Source organism: Aotus nancymaae, unplaced genomic scaffold (genome assembly GCF_030222135.1).
Source record: "Aotus nancymaae isolate 86718 unplaced genomic scaffold, 86718_ANA_hifiasm-v0.15.2.pri h1tg000072l, whole genome shotgun sequence".
NCBI lineage: Eukaryota > Metazoa > Chordata > Mammalia > Primates > Aotidae > Aotus > Aotus nancymaae.
The window spans coordinates 3,932,049-3,948,952 of record NW_026988487.1 but is presented as its reverse complement, the minus strand read 5'-3'; the positions used below and the strand labels follow the sequence as shown (position 1 = coordinate 3,948,952).

At 50.9% G+C, this 16,904-nt stretch overlaps 1 protein-coding gene across 5 annotated transcripts in view; it reads right to left on the bottom strand.

Annotated features, from left to right (window-relative positions):
• The window catches only part of ABCC3 (ATP binding cassette subfamily C member 3), a 53,114-nt gene extending 37,057 nt beyond the window's left edge, over positions 1-16,057 (bottom strand). For 3 of the 5 annotated variants that reach the window (XM_064367534.1, XM_064367535.1, XM_064367536.1), the window contains exon 1: positions 15,956-16,056. In XM_064367534.1, the coding sequence (XP_064223604.1) occupies positions 15,956-16,000 (45 nt within the window). In that variant the 5' untranslated portion in view covers positions 16,001-16,056. Of the gene's footprint in view, positions 1-13,372; positions 13,394-15,955 lie in introns of those variants that run through there. The other 2 variants (XM_012463534.3, XM_012463535.3) reach the window with 2 other exon arrangements.
• Between the last annotated feature and the right edge of the window lie 847 nt (positions 16,058-16,904).

The following is a 16,904-nucleotide window of genomic DNA, read 5'->3' as shown; positions in this document are numbered from 1 at the left end:
ACGTTTTACTGAGATTGTTTCCTCCAAGGCCACCAATGTACTAATCTATTTCTTACCTTTTTTGCAAAGCATTAGATGTTTTTGAGAGCTGCTCACAAAATATCAACAAGAAAAACCACCCACAATCCTATCTACCTAGAGACATCTGTTACCTGAGGATATAACTACCTATTTTTCAATTGCCAATTTAAATAATGATCATTTTTATTTTTATCAAAGTTATACATGCACATAAATCCTTGAATTTTCTTTTTTCTATTTCTTTTTTGATTTGGTTTGGTTTTGTCTTTCAAGCTGGAGGTATTAAGTTCAATTTGGCCTAAAGCTGCCTCCTTACATAGTGAACTGAAACCCAACTTAATATGTAAAGAAACCTAACTTGAGAATTTCTTGTAACAAGTAGCTGAGTCTCAGCCAATCACTGCAACTGAGCTTTCAGCCAATCACAGACTGCAAACTGCACAGACCTGTCCAGATAAGGCAAATGCCAAGTTGTAAATCAGCCTATTTCTATATGTCGCCTTTTTTCCTGTCTGTAAGTACTGCCTGACCACATAGTTAGGTGGAGTTCTTTGAGCCTTTACTGGCTTAGGATGCTGCCAATTCATGAATTGCTTCTTTTTTCAAATAAACTCTGCTACATTAAATTTGTCTAAAGCTTTTCTTTTAACAAATTGGTGCCAGAAGTGGGATCTGAAGTAGAAATCCAGTGACCCTCAGGACCATTGAGTGACCAAGTAAAGGTACCTGACAGGGTACACTGTGTCAATTGTTCTCTTGCAGCAACTGAAGGTCATGCATGAGTTCCATCTCAGATTCCAAGCTTCAGGAATTTGTGTTTTGAGTTCTCCAAGTTCATCTGAACAATTCTTAGACAGGACTGGGTCCAAGAGCAAATCAGATCTGATCATTAACTGGAGTGGATCCAGTTAGAAGCCTCAGGCAGGTGCCTTTTGAAAGTGAGTTCCTCCAAATCTAAGGAGTCTGGGACTCCAGGAGTCTGAGACTCCACCTTCTGGGACAGTGGCTAACTTCATGAACAAAAATTATGAGGAACATGTGTATTTTTGGAAAAATGGGTTAACTTTGCTGAGGATAACTTAAGAGTTACAGTGGCCACAGTGGGAAAGTTTTGACCTAGATAAAATTGTTCACTTGCAAGGTGCATTAGCAAAGAAAGTTTCGAAAATGCCACAAAAGCAATGGGCTGCATTCTGTAATTGGTACACAGAGCCATCTAAAAGATTAAATGAATAAAACTGCTTCTTTATAAGGTTCCTTATAGAAATCAAACAAAAAAAAAATCTTAAAAGTCCCTTCACAAATCTCTTTCAAAATCTTTAGCCATCTATGCAAGAAATCTTGTTCCACTGGACAGAAGAACAATTTGGATCCAGGCATTCTTTAAAAAATTCAGGAGTTTTATATTATTGTACCTGGCACATGGCTAAAATACTTAAATGAAAGCTATAAGATCTGTTGCTGTTTACATTTATATATGTATAATATAGGTATGATAGTTTCTATCTCCTTTTAATGTTTTAAAATTAAATTATAAAAGAGCTCTATTTTGCTGGTTTTAAGAAAACTAAGTGTTTATATAAATGAAGTATTCGCTCAGAAAATTAAGAACTACCTCGAATACTTTTGTAGCTTACCCGACTTGGGTAATCTTTGGCAAATAAGAATATTGTTGGTTTGATTAAGACAGATATGTTGTTTTCATAGTTTTTGGGGTTAAATATCATACAGATACATGACTTCTTATCTAGGTTTACTGGGAAAATAAGCTTAGGTTGTCTTTATATTATAAAATTTGTCAGTAAGAAAAACAAAATGATGACTAGTTGTTTATTATCTCATCTTTATAGGTAATCCAAGCATAAGTGTTGAAAATAAGTGAGTTACAAGGTCAGGAGTTCAAGACCAGCCTGACCAATATGGTGAAACCCCATCTCCACTGAAAATACAAAAATTAGCCAGGCATGGTGGCAGGTGTCTGTAGTCCCAGCTACTTGGGAGGCTGAGGCAGGAGAATGGCTTGAACTCAGGAGGCGGAGGTTCTGAGATTGCGCCACCCACTGCACTCCAACCTGGGCGACAGAGTGAGACTCTGTCTCCAAAAAAAAAAAAAGAAAAGAAGTGAGTTAATTGAATGTAAGATAGAATTCCCTTTTAAAAGATGTCCTTCCTATACCAGAAGGTTTTATTTTATCATTATTTTTTTTGAAACAGGGTCTCACTCTATCACTTACCCTGGAGTGCAGTGGCAAGATCTCGGCTCACTGCAGCCTCCGCCTCCTGGGCTCAAGCGATCCTCCTGCCTCAGCTCCCAGAAGTATCTGGGACTACAGGCACGAGCCACCACATTCAGCTAATTTTTTTTTTTTTTTGGAGAGATGGGGTTTCACCACGTTTCCCAGGCTGTCTTGAAATCCTGAGGTCAAGTGATTCGCCCACCTCGGCCTCCCAAAGTGCTTGGATTACAGGCATGAGCCACCACGCTCAACCACCAGAAGGTTTTAACACTCTTATTATCAAGAATAGAAAGTTGAGGAGGAGGGAAATCTGTACAAACAACAGTTTAGTTTTCAGGCCTCGCAAAACAAACAAACAAAAAACCTAAAAGGATATAAATGAAATTGCCTCCTTTACAGTTTGCTATTACAGAGAGACTAAAGACATTCTGGACCATTGATAAACATGCTCTGTGCCACACTGACAAATTGTACTACGAGAAAGCTCATGGTTTAGAAATTACGGTTCATAGATTTACCAGTCTACAGATTGCTGGTGTGACACACAATTCACAAATGCTTACTTTTTTTTTTTTTTTCCTAAATGAGATGGTGTCTCGCTTTGTTGCCAGGCTGGAGTGCAGTGGTGCAATCTCAGCTCACTGCAACCTCCGCCTCCGGGGTTCAAGTGATTCTCCTGCCTCAGCCTCCTAAGTAGCTAAGATTCCAGGCGCGTGCCACCACACCCAGCTAATTTTTGTATTTTTAGTAGAGATGGGATTTCACCGTGTTGGCCAGGACGGTCTCGATCACTTGACCTCATGATCTACCCTCCCTGGCCTCCCAAAGTGCTGGGATTACAGGCATGAGCCACCACACCTGGCCTACAAATGCTTACTTTCTAATGTCCATGGAAATTAAGGTCACTAAGGGTTAAGATTTTTTTTTTTTTTTTGAGACGGAGTCTTGCTCTGTTGCCCAAGCTGGAGTGCAGTGGTGCAATCTCAGCTTACTGCAACCTTCGTCTCCCAGGTTCAAGCAATTCTCCTGCCTCAGCCTCCCAAGTAGCTGGGATTACAGGTGCCCACGACCATGCCTGGCTAATTTTTGTATTTTTAGTAGAGATGGGGTTTCGCCATGTTAGCCAGGCTGATCTTGAACTCCTGACCTCAGGTGATCCACCCACCTTGTCCTCCCAAAGTGCTGGGATTACAGGCGTGAGCCACCTCACCCAGGCTGCGTTGACTCTTGAGGCTTGGCTGTCTCAGTATTTTGGAGTGAGACACTAAAGAGTTGGCTGCTCTGTATGTTGGGGGGCAGGTGGATTTGGGACTGGATCTGTGACTCCTCAGGACAATCTGCGAACAATGATGAGGGAGAGCACCAAGGACCAAGAACCAAGACAGAGAGCGTGACTGAAGGCAGGGTACCAAGGACCACGCTTATTGACTATTGGGCTTCCCTGTAGAGTGATCAAGTAGGAGCCTGGTCCTTTTGGAAAGAAAGACTCCCCCAACAACTGGAAGAATCTGGAGGTCTTCTCTCTGGGACCAATTAGGAATCAGGGCTGAGGGTTCTATCCTTCAGTATGCAGACTTTTACTCAATTCCACAGAATAAACTGCTGGCCTTCTGTGAAGTGGCTGGAATTTGCCTGGCTTTGAGAGGGATGGGTAAGTAACTTGGGTGTTTCATCTCTCTTTCCACATTCTCCGCTGCCTTCAGCCCTGCTCTTCCCCTTGCCTCCTTCAGCCCTCCGGTCCCCAAGCTTTTTTTTTTTTTTTTTTTTTTGTTACCCAGGCTGGAGTGCAATGGCACGATCTCGGCTCACCACAACCTCCGCCTCCTGGGTTCAAGCAATTCTCCCGCCTCAGCCTCCCGAGTAGCTGGGACTACAGGCGTGCGCCACCATGCCCAGCTAATTTTTTTGTATTTTTAGTAGAGACGGGGTTTTACCATGTTGACCAGGATGGTCTCGATCTCTTGACCTCATGATCCACCCGCCTCGGCCTCCCAAAGTGCTGGGATTACAGGCGTGAGCCACCGCACCTAGCCGGTCCCTGAGCTTTTTCAGACTCCATATGGCCTTTGGTTTCAGCTGTTCTCTGCTGTGTCAGTGATCACTCCTCGACCTGTTTTCCACTTTCCAAAAAGGTGTTAATATCTTGTCTGCTGTTGTCTCCACTTCTCTATGTCCTTGTAGGTTTACATTTCTTATTCCTTACTGTCGTTTTGGTGGAAAATCAGGAAGGACTGGAGATAAAGTCTTATGTTCAATCCACCCTGTAGAACTCCTTCCAACTACAGTTTTTTTTTTTTTAGGGACAGGGTCTCACTATGTTACCCAGGCTGGAGTGCAGTGGCTATTCACAGGTGCGATCCCACTACTGATCAGCATGGGAGTTTTGACCTGCTCCATTTCCGACCTGGGCCGGTTCACCCCTCCTTAGGCAACCTGGTGGTCCCCCGCTCCCAGGAGGTCACCATATTGATGCCAAACTTAGTGCGGACACCTGATTGGCATAGCGCACTATAGCCCAGAACTTCTGGGCTCAAGCGATCCTCCCACCTCAGCTTCCCGAGTAGCTGAGACTACAGGCACGTGCCACCGCACCTGGCTTTTTTTTTTTTTTTTTTTTTTGAGGCAGAGTCTTCCTCTGTCTTTCAGGCTGGAGTGCAGTGACGTGATCTCAGCTCACTGCAATCTCCACCTCCCAGGTTCAGGTGATTCTCCTGTCTCAGTCTCCCGAGTAGCTGGGATCACAGATGCCCACCACAACGCCTGGCTAATTTTTGTATATCTAGTAGAGACGGGGTATCACCATGTTGGCCAGGCTGGTTCTCGAACTCCTGACCTCAGGTGATCCACCTGCCTCAGCCTCCCAAAGTGCTTGGATTACAGGCATGAGACAATGCACCCGGCCTCCAAAGGCAAATTAAATAGACCTATTTCAGACTTCACGCAGGAACCCCTGCAACAGTATGGCTTCCCCCATGTCTTAGAAACGACTCTTTCCTGGTCTTGTGGTTTCTTGGCAAGCGACCCTTGCTGTCTCCTTATCTCCCTTCTAGTTCCCCCTGCAGACATGGGCCCTAGCCCCCAAGTTCTGACCTTCCCTTGTTGCCCTCTCTCATCATGTTCACAGATTGTCCTGAGGAGTCTCAAATCCAGATCAATAGCTCAACTCACCTCCTGAGCCTCAGCCTCTATTTCCTGCTGCCTCTCAGATGGTGTCCCCATCTGTCCACAGCAACCTCATATTCAACACCTCAAACTAAGCTCCTTCACTCCCTGTCAGTACCAGCCCTTCCTTTGGCCTTGCCTGCCTCCGCCAAGGGCATCACCATTCTCCCAGTTACCCTGACACCGGTGAGACACAGGCTCTGTTGATTCTTGATGGAAGCATCATAGTTGGACAAAGAAGTGTTTGAGACTTGGTAGGGAGACTTTAAGAGCCTTAGGCAATGTCACATAGCTTAAAAGAATTCACACTTGAGCTGTGTGATCTTGGCCGAGATGCTTAACCTCTCCCCTCTCTGGACCTTGGTTTCTTTTAGGCTAACATTGGGATGATAATATCTCTCACCTGGCTCCTCCCACCTGGCCCCTTGGACCCTCACCTCTTCATGAGCAATTGCCATGGACTTCTGGTCTCTTCCCTTCTGATTCCCTGGGGGCCCAGATCCCTCTCGGTCTTCCCCTTCCTTTCTGGTCACACCATTGCAGTCTCTTTGCTGATTCCCCTGCCTGGTGTGAGAGGGCCCCAGAGCTCAGTCCTTTCTTCTTCTTAGTGCCTCCTTCTCATCTGCACTCACCCTCTTGGCAATCTCACCCAGTCTGTACCATCTATATGCCAATGACTTCCAAGTCTATCTCTCCAGCTCATTGCTCCCCAAATCTCCAACTCTATATCTAACTGCTGACTTGACATCTTCACTCCATACACCCTACAGTCACCTGCAAGGACCTGCATGATGTCCCTTCCCCCAACCCGTGACCCTCTCACTGCGCTGCTTCACTGCGCCACTGGCCTCCTTGCTGTTTCTGAACGCACTGCCTTTGCTCTTGCTTTTTTCTCTGCCTGGACACTCCTCCCCTGGACATCCTGAAGTCTTTCGTTCTCAACGAGGCCTACCCTGACCGTCCTGTCTAATACACCGCTGTGTCCCAGCCCCGTATTCCCAATCACCCCACCTTTCTTTGCATTTTCTTTTCTCTGTAGCACCTATCACCTCCTGACATGACATATAATTTAGTAATTTATTATATTTTCTCTCATCTTTTCCTTTACTTGCTGACATGTAAGTTCTTTGAAGGGAAGAACCTTTATTTTATTTGTCAATGTATCCTAACTACTTAGAATGGTGCCTAGCACATAGTAGGTGCTCAGAAAAAGATTTGCTTAAATAAACTAAATGTTTATTGAAGACCAGGGACATTGCCCAGTGCTTTGAGAGGCCAAGGCAGGAGGATCACTTGAGTCCAGGAGTTTGAGACCAGCCTGGGCAACATAGCAAGACCCCATCTCTACAAAAATTTTAAAAATTAGCCTGGTCTGGTGACATGCACCTGTAGTTCCAGCTACTTGGAGGCTGAGGCGGGAGGATCTCTTGAGCCCAGGAGTTTTAGGCTGCTGTGAGCCATGATTATGCCACTGCACTCCAGCCTGAGCAATAGAGCAAGACCTAGACACTTAAGAAATATATATGTTTTTGAATAAATGAATGAATGAAAGGATAATAGTATACCATCCCTCTAAACCTTCAGCTCCCTACTGCCTAGAAGGCAAAGTCCAAACATTTTACTATGACATTCGAAGCTCACAGCTGGCCTTGAACTATCTAGCTATGTGAACTGTTGAATCATCTATGTACTTGAGTTCTGAGTTCTCCTGTCTTTTTTTTTTTATTTATCTTTTTTTTGGTGGAGTCTTGCTCTGTTGCCCAGGCTGGAAGGCAGTGGCACAATCTTGGCTCACGGCAAACTCCGCCTCCCGTGTTCAAGTGATTCTCGTGCCTCAGCCTCCTGAGTAGCTGGGATTACAGGCATGCACCACCATGCCCTGCTGATTTTTGTTTGTTTTTTTGAGACTGAGTCTTGCTCTGTCACCTAGGCTGGAGTGCAGTGATATGACCTTGGCTCACTGCAACTTCTGCCTCCTGGGTTCAAGCAGTTCTTCCACCTCAGCTTCCTGGGTAGCTGGAATTACAGGTGCATACCACTATGCTGGGCTAATTTTTGGTTTTTGTTTTGTTTTTGAGACAGAGCCTCACTCTGTCACCCAGGCTGGAGTACAGTGGCATGATCTCGGCTCTCTACAACCTCTGCCTCCAGGGTTCAAGCAATTCTCCTGCCTCAGCCTCCCAAGTAGCTGGGACTACAGGTGTGTGCCACCACATCCAGCTGAATTTTGTATTATTAGTAGAGATGGGGTTTCATGATGTTGGTCAGACTGGTCTGGAACTCCTGACCTCAAGTGATCCGCCAGCCTCAGCTTCCCAAAGTGCTGGGATCACAGGGGTGAGCCACTGCGCCTGTGCAAGTTCTAGCATCTTAAGAAAACGACTCATGGAAGGGCAGTGATCTGCATACCCTGCCTCCTTTCCCCAGCCTGCCTTCCCTTAATCCCATCTGAAGCAGCCCTCTGCCCTCCAGTGCCCCTGCCCACCTGCGAGATGGCTCTTCCCGAAATACAGCTCTGTGCCCCTTACCTCATGCCCACAAACCTGCTGTGACTCCCGCTGCTCATGAAGCCACATTCTAGCACACAAGCTGGCCCTCCAGACCCCCCATGGCATCTCCTCACGCCCCCTTTCCTACTGCTCCCTTTCCGCACTGCCAACTCACTTCATCCCAAACCTGCTCTGAGATTCTTGCTCCTACACTTTTGTTCAGCCTAGTCCCTCTTTATTCCACTTGTCAAAATCCTAACCTAAGCCTTCCAGGGAGGGGTGGCGGGCCTGGCTGAAAACCACCTTCTCCATCTTAAGCAGCCTTCTTCCTAGAGAGATCCCCTTTCCTAGAGCGTCACTCTTGCCCTTGACAATGCTTGGCGAGGGCCTTGGTGAGTCAGGCAGCGGGCTGGGTTCTGTGGGCCCAGTGGCACATTGGGCAGACCTATCCCTGCTCTGTGGGGCACATAATCAGGCCATGCTGCGTGGGGGCATTTTGCTGATGGCCCAGATGGGCAGAGGTTGTACCAGGTACATCTTGTATTCTAGAGTCCTATTCAGTATTCAGTAGTTGCTCAAACAATGTGAGCCAAGGACTCACATACTCTGGCTGAGTCCCTGACATGCTGGCCCAGGGCTGGGCACTGGGTCACAGGACACACCTCTAGGCACAGTCAGGTACCCCAGTTAGCTGCCATCTAGAGAACCTGTCCCAAAGCTGCCCTGAACCCAGATCTTCAGGCCTCTGGACCTGGAGTGCACATCGCCCTTCTCTGGGCCCAGCCCAAGCCTCACCTCCTACAGAGAGCCTCTCTGGGGCACCCAGCCTCTGCCCTGCCCTTGCCTTATGCTGGCAGCCAGGTAAGTGAGGGAAATGAAGGCCCTAATGTTTCTCTGGCATTTTATGACTGCACTTAGCTGTTATCTGGATCTTGCCTGAGAACAACTTCCAGAGGCGTGTAGGAGGGGCACGGTTAGGCCCAGTGTACGAGAGAGAAAGCGGCTCCACTCGCTTTGGGAACAGGTTGAAGGACCCCTGGCCGTGCGAGGCCGGGACAGGTGCCTGGGCTTTGTGATGCCACATGGGGGCACTGACTCGCAAGGGGGTGTGCATGTTGAGGACAGGAGCCCAGGCGTGGGGACGTGACGGGAATCGCTGTGCGGGCATGCAGGCTGCTGGCGTGGCTCAAGGTTGGCGGGGAGCGGCCACAGGAAGAACCCCACCCTGATGCGGAGGACCCAGTAGGGCTCTGCCACTCCTGAGCCATGTAGCCATTGGTGAGCCCCTTCGTGCCCTTGAACGTCAGTCTCCACCCATGAGTCATGGGAGTAATGACAGCATTCGGTCACCTCCCCACAGCGGGGACAAAGCAGGGAGAGTGAACAGCAAAGCACCCAACTGCAGCAGAACAGCGCTCAGGGAGGCGGGCGATGGAGCCTCCAGCTGGTGGGCCCTTGTTTCAGTTTCACAGACACCTAATCTGTGGCAACAACCAGGGGACCTTGAGGCATGAGAACGGAGTGGCTGCTTTGACCTGCAAGGGCACCCAGCCTGGACTCCTTTCCTTGAAATAAGCATGTCTCAGCTGGGCAGAGCCCTCCCCAGCAGGCAGGGGGCACCCGCCCACATAAGCCCTCGCCCCTGACTCCCTATTTGGTTCACTCCAGACCTGAGCCAGGACATCCATGGGACGTGTCATATACAACACATCCAGAACTGAGCTCTTGGCCATCCCCGCCTCTCCAGCCTGCCTGGCCCGGCGACGGCAGCTCCTCCTTCCTGTCTCCCTTCCCAGGCCGGAATCCTTGGAGTTGCCCCTGATTCTTCTCTTTCGTTCCCATCCCACATCCAGCCTCTCAGCTAACCCTGTCCACGATACCTTCAAATTATAGGTTGAATGACATGACAGTGCCATATTCAACTGTTCTGTTTTTTTTCCCCCCACTGTAGCCTTGACCTCTTGGCCTCAAGCAATCCTCCTGCCTCAGCCTCCTGAGTAGCTGGGTCTATAGGCATGTGCCACCACACCCAGCTAATTTTTAAAATTTTTATTTATTTATTTTGTGAGATGGAATCTCACTCTGTCACCCAGGCTGAAGTGCAGTGGTGTGATCTCGGCTCACTGCAACCTCCGCCTCCCAGGTTCAAGTGATTCTCCTGCCTCAGCCTCCCAAGTAGCTGGGATTACAGGCGCCCACCACCATGCCTGGCTAATTTTTGTATTTTCAGTAGAGATAGGGTTTCACCATATTGGCCAGCTGGTCTCAAACTCCTGACGCTGTGATCTGCCCGCCTCGGCCTCCCAAAGTGCTGGGATCACAGGCATGAGCCGCCACCCCTGGCTTTAGGACATTCATTGTTTTACTGCCTCTTCCCACTAGAATATACGCTCCTTGAGGACAGATTCTTTAGCCCTGTATTCTGCAATTGTTGGTATTTCCTGCTGCTTAGAGCAGGGCCTGGCACAGAGAAGGTACTCAATAACCATTTACTGAACAAAAGAATAAATCAACAAATGAATAGATAAATTGAGGGTGCCAACTCCAGCCCCAGCCTCTGCAGCTTCGTGCCCAGGAGCACAGCGTGTTCTCTCCTTGGTACCAAGGCCTCAGTTCTTGGCACCCAGAAAGGCCTCCGACTCCAAGTTCAGTGTAAGATGAAGGTGAGGACGGGGCCAGCGAAGGTCATTCCCTGGACCCCAGAACACCTGCTGAGTCCCCACAGGGCAGGATGGATGATCCCTTCTCACGGCTCCCCTCTCGTTCCCATTCTGAAGAGCACTGCTGGGCAGCGAGAGCTGAGCCCATGGCCCCCTCCCCCGCCATCACCCACACAGTTTCCACAGCAACAACAGCTTCCTTAATAATGCGATTAAACAGCTGGATGGGGCTGATAAGGGGAAAGGTCCGGCATCCAGAATGGAGCACGTGGCAGAGGCCCCTCACTGCAGGCTTCATGGTTAATAGTGCTGAAATCACTGCAGACTCATATAGGTGGTAGGTGGGGGTGAGGACCCCAGCCCTCTGGAAAGGGATGGACGGACAAGACCATTGACTCCGCAGCAGTGGAGGCACAGAGAGAGCGATGGCATGTGCTGATCCCCACTCACCCTTACTCAGCCTTTGGAAGGCCTGGGGACAGGGGTCAAAAACTGACTGTGCTGTAATCCCAGCACTTTGGGAGGCCAAGGCCGGCAGATCACTTGAGGTCAGGAGTTTGAGACGAGCCTGGCCAACATGACGAAACCGCATCTCTACTAAAAATATAAGAAAATAAACGCGTGCCTGTAATCCCAGCTACTCCAGAGGCTGAGGCAGGAGAATTGCTGGAACCTGGGAGGCGGAGGTTGCAGTGAGCTGAGATCGTGCCACTGTTTTCCATCCTGGGTGACAGAGCAAGACTCCATCTCAAAAACAAAACAAAACAAACAAACAAAAAACCTGGCTGTGCGGTGCCTGCTGGCTTCCAGGCTTCCAGGCCATCCTGCTTCTGGAAGGGGCTTTGATTCACTCAGCTCCTGCTGTGCGCCAGGATGATCATTTCACGCTCATGACAGCTGACACTCAGCGCTGATGCTGGGATTAGACTCAGGGAGCCTCGCTCCAGGTCCCAGCCCCTTCCCATGGGATTCCACAGTGTTTCCTGTACACCTGGTAGGATTCCAGCACGACGTCCCACCTCGGGGATAGAATACTTGCTTCCAGATCACCTTTCAGCCACAAAGCCCATCCTCACTCTTATCACCTGCTTTTTGCAATTCTTTTCACAGAGCTGAGGGGGTGAAGCAGCTAACACCTGGGTAGCGGCTTAGCTGGGGTTCTGGGAGCCCCTGACTAGAAACCTGAATATCCAGTTAGAAGGAGACTGGCCAGTAATCCTAGCACTTTGGGAGGCCAAGGTGGCTGGATGACTTGAGGTTAGGAATTCAAAACCAGCCAGGCCAACATGGTGAAACCCTGTCCCTATTAAAAACACAAAAATTAGCTGGGCATGGTGGTGTGCCCTGTAATCCCATCTACCTGGGAGGCCGAGGCAGGAGAATCACTTGAACCCAGGAGGTAGAGATTGCAGTGAGCTGAGATCACACCACTGCACTCCAGCCTAGGTGACAGAGTGAGACTCTGTCTCAACAACAACAACAAAAAAAAGGAGAAATCCAGGCCTAGAGTTAGACTCTCATTGGGTCTCCCACCCCGCCCCCTGCCAGCCCCACCCACTGTACCTAGTACCAGAAACAGAAACGACTCCAGATCGGAGAGGGGAGGGGCCCAGTCACCCCAGCAATGGCACACCAGGTCTCATTCTACCCCCAACTCCTCAGGGATCCTGCCCCAATGGGGAGGAGTCAATGCAGTCCAGGCATTCTGGCCCTACCTCTGGGGTGGCTCAGCTGGTTATCCCGGCTAGGACCTTCCTCCCTGGAAGCCTGTCCAGTATTTCAAGACCATTTCCCCGTCTGGGGGCCATAGGCAGGCTTGGCAAATCTCCCTTCTGAATGCCACTTCCTTGACTCACTTCCTTCCCCATGTCTCTGGCTCTCAGAGACCCAGGCCCAGGGAATGTGGGGGAACAGCAGGACTGGGGGGAAGCCAGCCTGGGGCCACAAGTGATGAAATGCTGTAGCCAGAAGCCATGAGCTCAAAGGTCAAAGACGCCCAGCATGGCATTCGCTTGTACCAGCTGAGATGGAGGAAAGGAACCCTGGGAGCCCTGGCCTTGCAGGGAGGACTGGGTTCCTGAGGGGAGGGTGAGCTTTGGTGTCTGGTAAGCTGAGGGGTGTCTATCTTCCACTCAGCTTCCTCAGGGATGTGCAGGTCACTGTCTTCATTTGAGAGTCAAAAAACATTGGCATAGGAGCCTTGCCCATTACTCATACATTCTGGTGGCTGCCTACTGGGAGTCCAGGGGAGACCCTGATACCCAGGAGCTCTAAACTTTGAAGGGCCTTGATCATGCATGGCCTTGGCCCCCAAGCCCAAGGCTCATCCTTCCAAAATTGGGCAACTTTAGACCTGAATCAGGCCCCAGAGCCCACCTCAGCCCTGCTGAAGCCCAGAGAAGATGAGTAATTTGCTCGAAGTCATGCAGCCAGTGAATGGCAGAATTGGGGCTAGCTAAAACAGGGCAGGAGACACAGGGAGCTAAGCCTCCAAGGGACCAGGGCTCTGCCCCTCCCTAGGACAGGTAAACAGCTAAGGGAACAGTGAGGTCACCTTCCCCATGTGGAAGTCTCTCCAAGGGGAGACTCGTAGGCCTCTACCAAGAGCTGCTTCTAAGTAAACCCTGTATCTAAAGCAGGGAGAGAGCTGGGGAAGGAGGAGTGCAGAAATCTCAGAGGAGGAACTACTGAATCCCCACTGGCAGCATCTTCCCTCTTCCCAGCCACAGAATCTCAGGACCCCACCTTCTTTCCTGGCTTGAATCCTCTCTCTATCATCCCCACCAAGCAAGCAGCCACTAACCATGTCCTTACATAGCCCCGAGTCACAGGAAGCTCATTACTTCTCAGGCAGTCCGTGTCACTTTAGATGACTTCCATGGTCAGGATCTTCAGATTACTAAGCTTCCTGGGGCTATCAGATCAAGGCTAACTCTGCCAACAGGTGTTTACCTAGGGGGTAAATAGATCCAGGCCCTTCCTCCACGTACTCCCTTCACCGCCCAGGTGCTCCCCAACGTCTATGGCTCAGAACAGAGAAGACTCCTGCAGGCAGGGGCTAGCACCCCCTCCCCTGTTCTGAGGCACCTCTGGCCTCCTGACTGGTGAGGTGGTTTGATTACACAGTTCACCCTTTTGGAATTTATTTCCACAAAAACTCCCAAGGCACATTCAGGGAAGCTGGTAACCTGCTTCAAAGTGGACACAGGTGAGAGAGAGAGGGATTTATACAAATCATTCACCTGGCAGGTGGTGTGTGAGTTCACAGATGTGTGTACATATGTCCCATGTTAAGGTAGAGCCAGAGGATCTCTGAACGTGGGACAAAAAGGGAGTCCTGAATTTCCCAACTCCAGGTTCCGGGAGGCCTGTCTCTTCTAGAGTCCTAAGCTCCCAGGGTTCAGCTGGCCACCCAGGAACGAGGAGCCTTTGCGCCTGAGGCTTGGACACAATGACAATCTTGATTTTCTTCTTGGCACCCCAGGCACCACAAACCTGCCATAATCATACCAGCCTGGCCCAATGGGCAGTGAAAGGAAGTGTGCTCACGAGCCAAAGGTATAACCTCTGGACCGTGGTGGCAGGTGGCCTGTCCCTGCTGAATAATAGATGAAGCTCCTGTGGACAGTGGCAGAGAAGTTGCACCATCTCCGATTAACCTTTGGGTCACTCACAGAGAGAATCCCAAAGATGCCTTTTTACAGTTTTTTTTTAACCTCCATTGATCCAAGTTTCAAAAATTCATATGACACCTTCACCCCATCCTAAACACAGCCCAGGAGCATGGCTCCAGATGTACACACCTATGCACACGCGTGCACAGCACAAACGCATAGGTAACACCCCACATGCCTGCGTGTGCGTACGTACGCGCGCGCGCACACACACACACACGGCATATATGTACAAATATTCAAAATAGGAAAAAGACTTAGAGATTGGTATCCAGAGGCTATGGGCACCCCTTGGATGACCACAGAGAAGCCCCTTTAATCTCAGCTCCCTCTACAATCTGAGCTCTTTAATCTGAGCTCCCTCTCATAGAGGCAAGCGGGTTTTATAAGTCGGTAAGAAAGCCCTTGGGCTGTATGCACTCAGCTCACCTGAACTGTGCTGGAGGCTGGAGTCAGCAGGCTGAAGAGCAGCCCATCTTAGAGAGGGATTTGGAGTGAGAGTCACAAAAGGCCTAATTTTCTTTTCTTATTTATTTATCTTTATTTTTTTGAGACAGAGTCTCGCTCTGTCACCCAGGCTGGAGTGCAATGGGGTGATCTTGGCTCCCCACAAACTCCGCCTCCCGGGTTCAAGCGATTCTCCTGCCTCAGCCTCCTGAGTAGCTGGGATTACAGGCTCAAGCTACCGTGCCCCCCCTAATTTTTGTATTTTTAGTGGAGACGGGTTTCGCCATGTTGGCCAGGTTGGTCTTGAACCTCAGGTGATCCTCTCACCTCAACCTCCCAAAGTGCTGGGATTACAGGCCTCGGCCATCGCACCTGGCCATTTATTATTTTTTTTTTAGAGACACTCTTTCGCCCAGGCCACAGTGCAGCGGTGTGATCATAGCTCACCGTAATCTAAAACTCCTGGGCTTAAGTGATCCTCCCACCTTTGCCTCCCAATGGGTGGGATTACAGGCATAAACCACTGCACCTGGCCTATAGCCTGCTTTTCTATCCCAGCTCTGCCTTCATTGAATTGAGCAACTTCGGGCAAGTTCCTTCCTCTCTCTGGGCCTCCCTTTCTCCATCTGTAAACGAAGAGAGTTGAACTACAGGAATCCTGACACCCTGTACCTATCTCCAGGCAGGAGTCTGCTTCTCCCAACCAGAGTCCGGGGTGGGGAGGATGGCGGGCACTCAGACCTCAGCCTTACCCAGAGAAAAGAAGGCAGCAGGAAACCTTCCCAAGAAGGGTGGGACACTGCACAGCCAGCCTCCCAAAGCACCCGGTTGAGCAGGTGCTCTGGATGCCCTGGAGGCAATCCCTGCCCAGGTGGGCAACCAAGTCCTAGTCTGCGGCAGATGCTGAGGGAGGACCCTCCATCGCGAACGCGGCCGACTGCGAAACGCCCCTTCCGCCCGCGACTAAGGGGCTCGGTTGGGGCCGACTCACCCCGCCACACACCATGCCTCGCTCTCCCCGGCTCCTCAGTGCCGCAGCCGGGAAGGGCGGAGCGGGGCAGGCCCGGGACCCCGCGTAGGACCCGGCTCCAGGCGGCGCCGCCAGCTTCCCTCCCGCGCCCCATCGCCCGCTTCCGGGCGCCCCGGCCGTCTCGGGGGCTCCGTTTCGGGACACCTGCCGGCCCCGTGGGAAGGCAGGCAGCGGGGACCGGGCGAAGCCGGCCGACCCCGGCCCCTGCGCAGTGACCCCGGAGCCCGCGCCTTACCCAGAACTTGGAGCCGAACTTCCCGGAGCCGCACAGGGCGTCCATGGGGCCGAGGCGCGGCAGCGAGGAAGGCGAGCGCGGTCCGACCCAGCTGCGAGCAGAGCGGGCGCCGGATCCGCCTCCGCCCTCCACACCCGGCGCTCCGCCCGGGCCCGCCCAGCCGAGCCCAACCCCAAGGCCTGGGGCTCCCCGCTCTCCCCGCCCGCCCCCGTCCCACGTGTTGTGGCAGCGTCTCCCTTGGAGGGACTTTGGGGCAGAGGTGGGGGACCCTTGACTCGGCGGCAGCCCCTGCCAGCGGCCCCTGGACCATGCAGGGAAATGTCCCCCTAAATCCAGAGGCGGACAAGCCCAGAGCAGAATCTATTTCCAGGGGGGAACTGGGATACACAGGCGCTCCCACCCCCGAACAACTCGGCGGGGCCTGATGAGTCATGGAGTCCGGGAGAAAGGGAGGGGGATTCAACAAGATTCCTTTTCCAAGATTCCCTTTTCCTAGTAAAAAAGAAATCTTGGAGAAGGTCACGTTCATCTCCTGAGGTCAGTTTTCTCATCTGTAAAATGGGAAGGGCTTCTGTGCCCCATCGGGACGGTGACCCCTTCCTCACCAGGTCGAGACCACTGGCAGGGCCACACACTGGGAACCTCAGTGTGCTGCCCAGGTGTGTACTCGTGGCGTGGGTGGGGGCCGCAGCATCATGGGAGGGGCTTCCTGCGTCCTCTTAAGCTGCTGCCCCAGGCTCTGTGGCTCCCTGGCCTTGCCAGTCACTTTGGCATCTCTCTGGGCCTCCACTTTCACATCCGCAAAATAGGAACAATCATAGAAGAATCTTCCTCCCAGGGTTCTCTGAGGATTGAATGGAAAAATTGTGCAAAGCATATTGCCTGACACACTTAGTGGGCACCCAACATGTGTGAATGCCCTCTGTTTCAGCCTGATCAGAGTTGGGGG